At 36.9% G+C, this 12,592-nt stretch overlaps 1 protein-coding gene across 1 annotated transcript in view; it reads left to right on the top strand.

The window, feature by feature from the left end:
• The window catches only part of LOC109822452 (late embryogenesis abundant protein D-34-like), a 1,918-nt gene continuing 305 nt past the window's right edge, over positions 10,980-12,592 (top strand). The window contains 5 exon segments of the mRNA XM_020388650.1: positions 10,980-11,054; positions 11,056-11,316; positions 11,402-11,425; positions 11,491-11,754; positions 12,506-12,592. The exon segment at positions 12,506-12,592 is cut by the window's right edge and continues 305 nt beyond it. Coding sequence (XP_020244239.1) covers positions 10,980-11,054; positions 11,056-11,316; positions 11,402-11,425; positions 11,491-11,754; positions 12,506-12,592 — 711 coding nt within the window.

Below are 12,592 nucleotides of genomic sequence, written 5' to 3'. Positions count from 1 at the left end.
TGCCAGCAAATAAAAGTATCCATCTCCCTGCGAATAATATATGTGTTCCCTCTCTTGATTGAAAACAACGGCACCCCTAGGTTGCTATCACCAAACAGAAACTGTGGTTTCCCTGATTGGTCACTTTTCAAGATGGAGAACTTAGGATATGTAATGAGTTCTCTTAGAGTAATAGCACTCCCATGACGGATCGTGTTAATTCACTCCTGACTACTCTCCTCAAAGTATAGAGGAATAGTTCCTATAAAAACATGCAACATTAGTTCTGAGTTCTATTATGCCTAAAATGATTATGATAGCTAATGGGTATATTTGGCAGAGGAATTGCACAAATAAGAAAAAATGAATTAGAAAGCTAGACTCTAAAATCAACTAAGTTTTGAGCCCACATGCAGAACTTGCTAGACTTGTTCGGGTGAAGTTCACTAAAAAGTGAAGTTTGCCCATCCCTAAGCTCAAAATTTGGCTAAGTGTTAGAAGTCTAGGTGAAGTTTGCCTCAATAACATAGTGGTGAGATTCACGTAGAAGCCCAAGTGGACTAACATGATGAACTTTGTTCAGACGATGTTCGCACAGAAACCCAACATGCTAGAATAGTGAACCCCGCCTGAAGAGAAAAGTTTGCCATGCAAATCGCCATTGATGGCGGCTATAAAAGCTTCACCATCGCTAGAAAAATTAAGAATTAAGACCAAATATGGTTATTAAAGTCTCACCGTCGATGGTGAAATCAATTTAAGTGCTATGAAGCATTGTTTGAGCCCAATTGAGGTTGTTTCAATGAACAAGAAACTTCACCAATGATGGTTAGGCTGAGAGAAGAAGGTGAGTTACCTTATGCCATCTGTAATTATGGCGGCACTATAGTAGTCTGCGGCTGACGAGATCCACTAACGACTTGCTTTCCCTTGATAAGTTGACGACAAAGAGCTATTGTGAAGAAAAGAGTTGGAGAGTTGAAGATCTTCGAACAGTTCAAGAAGTTTAGGGTTTTGGAAGCAATGTGAAGAGAAAGAAGATGCACAATCTAGTTATAGGATTTTGGTGAGCTTCACCCAGATATCTCGTCCTAATCTTCACCAAAGAATCTCACCCTAAGCTTCGTCCATGGGCCTTGCTCCAAACCTCACCAAAGAGTGATCTCCACCTAAAATTTGGGCACATAAATCGAAGATTTAAAATTTTAAATCACCTAAGTGAGTTTTGCTGACTAGTCTAGCAAACTTCGCCCAAACACCTAATGAACTTCGCAAACCAACCTAGCAAATTTTGTTTAAGTCAAAGAATTGAGAGAACTTAACCTAAGAACTTCATATGGCAAATCCCATTTGATGACACTCGCCAACACATGAAGCCTAATCTTCATCCCAAATACTAGAAATACATCATGCATAGATCAGACATATGGAAGAAGATAGAAATTATAATTCTTTCATTAATCATAAAGGTTGTATACAAGTAAGTTTCAAACTCTTAAAACTACAACGATAGTGAGCATTCATTTCTCCAACCTCAACGATAGTCAAGGAGATACACAAAGCAAGAATAGCTCCAATTCACCTAAATTGTATGACAATTGAGGAACATAAAGAAGCCACACTTCTTGTTCCCTGAATCAAATGAAGATTGGGAATAAAGCCTAGTCACACAAGAAAGTTCGATGTCGCGTTCAAAAAAACTAAACGACGTCTAATTACGTTCTAGGTTTGCACTTACGAGACCTAATTACTTTTAAAGTCTTTCTTGTAGACCTCCATGGGTCTTCTTCAAGCACCTCCTCAGCCTCCGAATGGTCTTACCCAGAGCATGACACTCAAAGCTCCATGTGTCCTTATCATGGATCACGTCATGGCATGCTTCTGACTTGTTCTTGAGAGTTTGCTCGAGCATAGATTTTTCAGCCTGAAGTAAACCCACTAGCTGGTGGAGTATGCGGATTTACTCTATAGAAGTGCCCTTAACTTGGGTTAAATCCTATTGGAGTCAATTGACCTTAGCTCTTCCATCAAAGAACGTCTCCGATTGAGATGGAGAAGGCTTAGACATGGAGAAAATAAGATGGGAGAAGATGAGAATAGAGGGGGCTATTTATAAGCCTTTCAAATCCAACTTCCCAAAACAAACATCCCTCTTTACGAGAAGTGATTAAACCAAATAAAGATGCTAAAAGATATCTAAATTTTTTGGGTGTCCGATGAATCTCACAAAATATTTGACCCCAAAGAGAGATCCTAACCGTAAATCAAAGTGCATATCTAGAGGCAACAGTCTTAGTGACCCTTGGTGTAGCAAACCTCACTAATCAGCGAAGTTCGCCTGAATACTTGAAAATGGACGAACTTCACCAAATTCATAGTTAAGCGAGCATCACTTAATAAAAGCGGTTTCCTTAAATTTTAGCTCAAGTCAAGGGCAAGCAAGCTTCATTCCAAAAAAAGAATTGGATGAAGGCAGATATTACTGAGCATTCGATCAAAAAAAATCTATGACAAAGAAAGCTACATTCAACAGTACACATCCGGCGACTAAAGTAGTCAAATGAAGACAAGTTTAGCCCAAGCAAGATACTTTAAGCTACATTCAATAGTGCACCTCTAGTTATTACCCAAAATATTTTTGATCCCTACTATAAGTCAAAAGTAGGATCTCAAAAACTTTTGAGGGGGAGGGTGAGGGGCGGGGGAGGAGGGAGGGAGAGGGGGCCCGTGGGGGCGCGGGGTGCGCCGAGTATTGCGGTTGTTAAAATATACTTTTCCCTGAATCAATGCTCAGCCCAAGTCTAAGAAGTGAACACTCATGGGCTAAATACTTCATGTGGGCCCAAGCATAAGCCTATGATAAAGCCTACACAAACAATGGCAAAGCTCACCCAAGTCTCATGCGACTTCACCTAAAAAACCCTATGTGGGTCATGAGTCACGTCATCTACACCCCATCGTAAGTGGGTTGCCTACATTCTGGCGAAGTTCGCTAGAACGAACTTCGCCCAAAATTGCTCAGTGATCTTCGCCCAAAGCTGCTCAGCGAGCTTCGCCTTCGACCATTACAGTCAAACCTTGCCATTAACCTTTTTAAAAGCTATTTTGACGGAAATAATTCTCCCCATTTTCTTCTAAATTAATAGCCACTAAACCCACATTTAATGGTCACTAACTCTCCCTCTTAGCCTATAAGAGGAGGGAAGATTATTCATTTTTTGGTAACCTTATATTTTGACAGTTAGATTCTCATCAAAGAAGACATCAACAACTCAAATAGAGCCTTATCAATCACCAATTGGCAAAAGATTCAACATTTTAGTTAGACTATTAACGGAGTACGAGATCGACGCTCCATAGGCACATGGAAAAAAATCCAACCAATATAAAATTTTCTTATTTTATTTGTATTTTCTTTTGAATTGTAATATGCATTAATTGTAATTCAAAAGACCTGAAATAGAATGTACATAATTTGTTCTTTATTTTCTTATTTTTTTGGTTTTCTTTCTAGTTTATTTTTTATTTTTTAATTTTCTCTTTCATTATTTTTAAAAAATGTGAAATAATATAAAAAATTCTTTTTCTTTCATTTCGATTTAAAAAATACTTAGACATGTCTATGTATATGCTTTTACAAGATTGATTCTGATAGTTTTTTTATTGGTATATAGCTTGAGTCGATAGATAGGTTCTTCGATCTATATGTGTATTTCTGCATATAATGATCAAATGATGTTTACATGACATGTTGTTTACACAAGACGTTTTACGTATCATTGTGACACACTAATATTTCATATTTTTCATGTTTTGTGTTGTGGAATAGTGGTGGTGGAGTTTTTTTTTGTTCTTAGGTACTTCAAGTTATATCATATGATTTCTAACATCTTTGACTTGGCTAATCCACAAACTTATTTTTATATTTACAAAAGAACATTTATGTCAAAAATGTAAATGAAAAATAAAAGTGTATTTGTTAAAAGATTAACAAAGATCCATATTCTTGTAAAATGCAAGTAAAAAAGATGGTCAGAGACCCATACTCATGGATTCGTACCTATGCATATCTTAATGGGTTGCCATCCTGTAATGAATATAATCTATATTTTGAGATGGTATGAATCGCCCACCAAAAATATTGTTCTTCCTCCTAAGTCCTATATGACTAAGGCGATAGAGGGAAACTTTGGTCCCGGATTGATAAGGTTGATATAGCTCGAGTCATACTTCTGCTCTTTAATCATTTTATTATACCTAAATTTGTCTTGATCTAGTATAAGTTTCTTCACTATCAGTTTCATGCACTTTACACCGATATTTAATCTTTTTGTGTATGCATTTTGACGTGTTTTCTCTCATGTTCATGTGTCATGTGATTAATTTTGAACTCTTGTATTATTTTTCTATTAAAATTTTATGCGAACTTGTGTTTTTTCTCTCCCATACACCTTTTGAATAATTTTTATTTGATTTTTTCTTATACTTAGGGCTGAGCATGGTTCGGTCCAAACCGAAAAAACCAACCGAACTGACCCGAACCGAACCGAAAAAATTGGTTTTATGAATAGGGCGGTTCGGGTCGGTTTGAAAACTTTTCAACCCGAACCAACCCGAACCGACCGAATATAGTACAATACTACCCATTCTGATCTCAAACCCTACCCGACCCGTCCCCAAAGAGTCAAAGACTCAAATACTAAACTCATTTTCTGAATCATTATGGGTTAAAAAAAATATCATTATATCAGTGTTTAATGTTTCATAATCTCCTACTTTGTTGATATCTTTTTTTCTTTAACATAGTTTGTTGTTTGATAAGAAGTTTAATGAAGTTAGAACTAAACAAACCGAACCGAACCGCACTAAACCGACTTGCAACAGTTCAGTTCGGTTCGGTTTTGAATTATAGGCGGTTCGGTTCGGTTGTTCAAATTTTGGTAAAAACCGAACCGAACCGACCGTTGCACACCCCTACTTATACTAGTAAAGTGCACGTGCATTGCACGTAGGTATACTTGTTCAGTATTGAAAATTTTAAATATGGACCGTAAAATGATAAAGTGAATCGATAATTTAGATTTTACCAATATTCATGTAATTAAGCTAGTTTAGATTTTACCAATATTCATGAAACTCACATAATTAACGTAATAAGAGATTTATGTGCTAGGATTCTTAGATAATTAGATTAACCAATAGCTGGAAGACTTGAACTTATAGGGTAATGAGACAAAAAAGGAACCAATTCATATCATGTTTCAAATTTAATTACCTTATCAAAGTCTATATTAATCATTAGCATTTAAAGCTGAAACAAAACATACAGACATAGAGGGTCAAATTTACTAAATAGCAGATACCTGACGTGGATTAATAGAGTGAAAAATTTATAACCCTATGCATGAACAAACTTATTCTGTAAACACAATAGCAATATTAAAAGATGATCTAATAGAGATGGGAGACACATCTTTGCTCAATTTACACTAAGGTTCAAGCTATTTAAGGAAATGCTAATTAATAAGAGCTTTCCCAAATAAATTTCTTAAACTTAAAACTAAAATTAACATGTTTGAATGATGGAGATATATGATGCGAAGGGACTTGTCACTTGTTGAAGTTTCGTGACAATTACAAGAGAGATTGATTATGCCATTCATATGCATTTTATCAATCTCTAGTTCACAAGTTGGCACTCAATAATTGCGATAGCATTTCCATAGAAATCTATTATGTCATCCCAAGCATTTCGTTTCTCGGAAATAGAAGTCAGATGGTTGGAAGGAGAGGAAGAGAGAAATAAATAAAAAAATTGTAACATGTAAAATGAGTAATTAATTATAAGGTAAAAAAGCCAAAGCTTAAGAAGATATCACTTTAGTAATTAGGGTTTATTTATAATAAAAAATATAACATTTATTTTGGATGCATGTAAATATACTGCTTGTAGTATTTATTTAATGTTTATTGTCTAAAATCATGGTAAGAAAGTTTATTTTGTACTTTTCACTGTAACATCAAAAGGATAATACAATTAGCCTAATACATTCCTAATCGTGCCCCTACTTCATGATATTAACATCATAGATTTTTTGATACAATGTGTTTTCAAATTATATCATGAAATACATTTAGGAGTTGAATTTTAAAAATATTTAATCTAATAAGATTTTAAGATATTTGTTCATTTTAGTCTTTTTATAATACATTTTGAAATTTGAGTGATCCTAATATCTCCAAAAAGAAAACTAATCACCAAATTGATTGTATGAATTTAAATTGTACCAAATTGACTCATTTCTATAATAATCAAGTTTCAAAACATATTTTCAAAATTCTAATTGAATTATAGAGGAATATATCATGCTAACACGTGCTTGAGCAAATTTGATCCTCGAAAGAAGTCGACATCTTGTGCTCTGTTAAATTTTCTATTATAATCCAAGTGGAGTTCTAGTTGTGCTTTTCTTTTGTAATTGTATGGTTTTGACTTAGTAGGTATTATGATGAGTGGAAGAAAATATATGAGCTAATTTACACTCAAGAGATAAAAGAGAAGTTATATAAAAATAAAAAGGTTTGTTTGTTAGTTAGTGTGGTTCATAGTTTATGCATTGATTTAAATTTAATTGTAAAAGTCTAGACTCTAGATATTGTTATTATAATTATTTGATTAACTTTGTCTTATACTGCTTTGTGACTGATTGGGAAGAAATTCATAGTCTTGAGCTGAAATTTGTACTCATTAGCAACCGGTGCTCAAAAGACCCAAAGCAATAAAGAATGAAGCGCACCATTCTCTAATTTTACATTGGGTAGTTTTTAAAAACCTCTGGTCCTCCCATGGTTTAAACTTTGATGTCCGTCCAATACAGTCATTTCAACTTCTTAGAGAGAAGAGTCGTAAGTCCCCTGATATGCAACTAAGGTAGACCAAAAAGTGAACATTAACATTCTAAAATTCTAAATATAGACATAACTATTTGTATATTTATTAGATTATAAACTATTGATAATGATTTTATTCTTGACCAAATATTCTTAGGGAGAGTGGGAGGTGCATTTAATAAAGAGTTATGGATAATTATTTAAAGATTAATTGTAACCACTGGTATAATTATAAATTATTAAAATTTAAAAGGGTAAAATAGGAAATTAAAAGTTTTGACATGTGTATTATCTTTTATAAGTAGTATAGATTTAGTATATTCATTGGCGTGTTGTTCACTTTTCATAATAATAGGTGAAGTTTTTGACTAAGTTATATCATGTTTTGATTCTTTTTGAAATATTTTCAAACACTCAATGCATTGTTTTTGGGGAAGCTTTACAATACATGTGTTTGTTTTACACTTTTCAGGAATGCATGAATATAGGGCAGCATTGCATATCATTTTTTATTATATGAGAGTTTATTTGTAATTATTTTGTTGTCTATTTTATCTCAAACATGTATTTCTTTTAGTATTCAAATTTCAAGTTTGTTATTATCAAAAGAGGGATGTTGTTAGGATGTTGTCCACATAATATCCCTTATTTGAGTAATAATAAACTCTTATTTGATACTAATATTGGTTTGAGATGTTATAGTTACAGATAAATATAGGTATGAGATGTTTACAAGGCAAAATAACGTGAAAATAAGCTCAAAAACTAATTTTTAGCACCACTATCATCGATGGTAGGTTATTGACCATTGATAGCGAGTGATAACCCTCAATTGTACTATGAAAACATCAATAGTGCAAAAATGTAAGGACGTGAATGTCATCGATGAGCTTCTCAACCATCGATGGTCTCTCGACACCATCGATGGTAAAGGCGTTTGATTGCAAAATTTGATGATTTAATTGCAGCTGCTTGTTATTTATATGTTCTCCTATTTCTACCACATTTAAAATATCTCTTTCTTGAAATAATTGTGAGAGAATATCATAGAAAGAGAGAGAAAAAGAGGAGTACTAGGGTTTAATATTGAGAGATCTTGAAAAGAGTTTTTTTTATTACCAAGAGCCTCGTTGAACTTTTTCTCATTGCACATAATATATTCAGATCATTTCAGTGAGGAGAGTTGCCATTACATTGATTTTCTTCACTGTTCTTCATCAAGCTTCGATTATACCCTTCGAGGGATGGTTTCTTTTATCAAAAGGGTTATAAGATTATTTTTTTATTCTGATCTTAACTGTTTAGTGTTTAGTTTTACTTTGAACTTTTTTTACAGCATACTCAAGCCAGTTGAATCGAGGGTTGAGACTAGCTAGGGCTAGGAATTACTCATTTTGGGAGTTAGATTAGACGATGATTTTTGGTAGACACTAGGGTGCGGTCTCGTAAGTCTACTGAATCGAGTTTGTGATTCAGATGAACTCTTGACATAGTGAGGAAACGCCTTCGTGAGAAGGAAGAGTGGAAGTAGCATTCTTTATCCAAACCTCTACAAAATCTCGTGTGTTCTTGGTTGGTTGCTTTTGGTGATTGTTATTTTGTTTATTGCTTTTAGTTGATATTTTCCGTTGCATATTTGATATTTTCCGTTGCATATTCTGAGTTTTGGCAATAAATGGTAGCACTCCTATTCACCCCCCTTAGGGTTGCATCTCAGATCAAACAACATCTTCCCTCTTGATTTCCTTTGACGGCTATGACATTACTGACTACTCATGTGTATTTCATCACTTTTGCACTTACCTGAATTTGCATTATTGTCTTCCGTTGCACAAAGATCATTATCTTCGCATCATCGTCGACCTGCATGGTCTATGATGATCTTTCAATCTCTCTCATCGAGTTTCTTGCCATCAATGCACCATAAAATGCTCATCCATGAAGTCCTCTGTCTAGCTCTTTTTCTCTAAAAGAACTCATCGACGTCATATACAAAATTTCAACGCTCATATTATTTCTTTGTTACAAGATTGTCCTTTTCACGACCTTGGCATTGTCTCATAAATATTTTCTTCGTCAATGTGTAAGGACTAATCCTATCCATCGATGTTCAATCTTGTTGCTATTAAAATATTCTCCATTGATGCACATGGACTTCTATACATCGATGTTGTTGTTGATCAGCTGGTCGACATTGAGCTCTTCTCCATCGATCTCACCTTTGGATTTCTTTCATATGCCATCAATCATACAGTTATTAGATTTTTCTGTCAATATTGCTATTTATTTTCCAGTTGTACGTTATGAATCTTGTCGCGACCCTCCAACTCTTTCGTCGAGGCATGAACATTTCTGCAATTTTGACTCTTCTTATCCTAATTTATGGTTTTTGTCACTCAGGGGGAGCTTAACGGAGGTGTTATATATACCTACTAGTACTAAGTTATTGTCTTTGGTAACCCCTCATTCCTATTCTTTATAACCACTTGTGATTATCTTATATAGTCACTTGTACGTACTCAGGCTAGGTAACCATCACGCTTATCCTACATAACAACTGATGCGTCTATATAAAATATCATGAACAAAGCTACCATAATGATGCACGTATTTACAACGTTTATTTACCTAAAAACTTTTATTTGTCAGAAATTTCTACGCACGCATTACTCTACATATTGTAGAAGTACTCACCTCGACAGCAACGGCGGAGATGGAGGCGAGGAAGCTCGCCTGTCCTTACGGACGAGATGGAGGGGAGTGGCTTGCCTGTAGGCGAGGGCGACGAGTTTGCCTGACAACTGATGCGTCTATATAAAATATCATGAACAAAGCTACCATAATGATGCACGTATTTACAACGTTTATTTACCTAAAAACTTTTATTTGTCAGAAATTTCTACGCACGCATTACTCTACATATTGTAGAAGTACTCACCTCGACAGCAACGGCGGAGATGGAGGCGAGGAAGCTCGCCTGTCCTTACGGACGAGATGGAGGGGAGTGGCTTGCCTGTAGGCGAGGGCGACGAGTTTGCCTGTACGCGGAGGCGAGTTGACTCGCCTGATCGATGGCGAGTTTGTGAGGGCGAGTTTTGGACTGATGGCGAGTTTGTGAGGGCGAGTTTTGGACTCGCCTGCTGGCGGATGCGCGAGATTGCCTGTTGGCGAGTTGAAGACGAGAGTTATAGGCGAGATTGGTGCTCGCCAGAAGTGTTGGATATCGCCTGTTGAGGAGTCGGGCTCGCCTGCGAGTGGTGAACAGCTGGCTCCAGCTGTTAAGCTCGATTGCCCTAGAGTTTCCCTATAAAAGGGAAACCCTATTCTCGTGCAGAGGTTGAGCGGCTTGAAACCCCAGTTGGAGGCGACGATATATAGAAGTTGAGGAGAGAGAGAACGAAGCTGTCGTTCTTCTCTGCGTCCAAAATTTGTGAAGCCCCAATTTGTCCTCTCATTAATTAAGCGAAGAGGAGTTGGTGACTTAAATAGGAAGGGTTTTATTTGGGTTATTGAGAGAGATAGAGAGTTTGAGCATTGATTTTAGATTAAAATCAATTGCTATTTGTTTGAGAGATCTTAATTTTGAGATCCTCTCTCTTATTTGTAATTTCTTGTTATTAATAAGAAATTATTGTGTTGCTCCCGTGGACGTAGACAGATTTACCGAACCACATAAAATCTAATGCCTTGCATTTGTGCTACTTGTTTGGTTGTTGATACGTATTCCAATCTCGTTTGTATTTGTGTGCCTTCGGTTCCGCTATGCTCAACACATATATCTGTAGAATTATTGTCCCACTCAATTTGATGATAATCAATCCGTTACCCTCTGCCAAAGAGACCTCAGCATACATACATACATGGTAACTCCTAGCATGACACCTCCTCATCGTTCCAACTCCAGCACCATCCACGTATCCCTACCGCTCAAAAATTCCTCTCCGCGTGTCCTCTGACCTGATACACTCACAACTGCACGTGTCCTTTAACCTGATACACTCACAATCCTGATCTTATAAATTTGATCTCCTACAAGGGTTTCACCTCTGAGAAAAAAAAGAACACTAATTATTAAAAGAAAAATAAAAAGTAATAATCAAGGTAGAAGCATGAGCCAGCAACAACCACGAAGGGCCGGCCAAGAGCAGGCCATGTACCCACCAGAGCCGATAAAGTACGGCACGTATTCCAAGCCGTGAAGGTGAGCTGTGAAGAACCCATACACCGCAGGATGCTGCGATGATGCAGAGCGCCGAGAATCTGGTCATGGGCCAGACTCAGAAGGGAGGCCCAGCAGCGGTGATGCAGTCGGCGTCCACCAAGAATGAGAGGGCCGGGTTTGTTTCTCGTGATGATGTTAGCGATGTTCCGGCGGATGAAGGGGTGACAGTCACGGAGACCGACTTGCCTGGTCGCCGTGTGGTTACTGAGACTGTTGCTGGGCAGGTTATGCACTAGCTGGTTTATTTTGCAATATATGAATTTACATATGCGTTTTTTATACTATATATAGCTTCTCTTTTAATTTTAGGTGGTAGGCCAATACGAGATGCCAGCACCCTTAGCGCCACGGAGTATCAGCCACATCGTTACTGCACAGGGAGTACTAATCTGCCACAGAGTCCGATATCAACTGCAGCACCTAGAGCAGCCATAGTCAGTAAGATCACGATCGGCGAAGCTCTCGAGGCCGCAGCTATGACAGCGGGAGACAAGCCGATCTCGCAGAGCGATGCCGCTGCGATCCAGGCAGCAGAGGTCAGGGCGACCGGCCTCAATGAAACTATTCCAGGTGGTATTGCTGCTGCCGCTCAGTCTGCGGCTGATGCGAACGCCAGGGTTATGAATGAGGGGGATAGGACCAAACTTGGAGATATTCTCTCGGTAAGGCGTACAAGAAATATAATTTTGAGAACGTGCGCGCGTGGGCGCAGCCCATTAAGATAATGTCAACCTTCGTATTAGTGAATTTAAAGATTAGTATTCCAATTATACCCCACATTGGCATTCCTTCAGTGTATATATTAATGCGAGGAGCTCAATACTCATATAATTAATTACTGAATACTCATATGCATAATTCGATGATGCAGGATGCAATGCTGCATTCATGCATGTTGCACTAAAATGATTTCAACCTTTGGATTAATATATAGTCTTGACATGATCAATTATTGGGATCGGGAATCCAAGTCCCTCTAGTGTATCACTAATACATTCACGCAATGGTTTAGCGGGCGTTTGGTTGCATGGTGAGACTGCAATTGAGATGTTGCAACTCTTCTTATAAGCAACCACAGTTGCTATTGTTTGGTTCAGAATTTTAAACATTTAATCTTTTTTAAATATTAAGTAATAATTTTGATTTTTAATAAATTTGGGCTGATTACAACTAAGTTACAGTTGTGACTTGTGGCCAACTATTGGCCAAGAGTTGTTTTGCAACTATTGTTGCAACTATATCTATAAGTGCAACAAAACAAACACTTGTAACTTGACAAATTTGACTCAGTTGCATGCAACTAGAGCAGCAACCGCTCTAGTTACAAGCTACAACCCCCAATCCAACCCCCGCCCCCACAAAAAAAATCAAAATATCAAAACTTTAGTACATATTTAATTTGATTTTTTGCAGGAGGCAAGGGATAAGCTACCTGCAGACAAGGCGGTGACCAGAGGTGACGCAGAGAAGGTGACTGCTGCAGAGTTGAGGAACAACCCT

The sequence above is a fragment of the Asparagus officinalis genome, chromosome 8, assembly GCF_001876935.1.
Source record: "Asparagus officinalis chromosome 8, Aspof.V1, whole genome shotgun sequence".
Classification (NCBI taxonomy): domain Eukaryota; kingdom Viridiplantae; phylum Streptophyta; class Magnoliopsida; order Asparagales; family Asparagaceae; genus Asparagus; species Asparagus officinalis.
The sequence above is the reverse complement of the archived record's forward strand: the minus strand, read 5'-3'. Positions and strand labels throughout refer to the sequence as shown.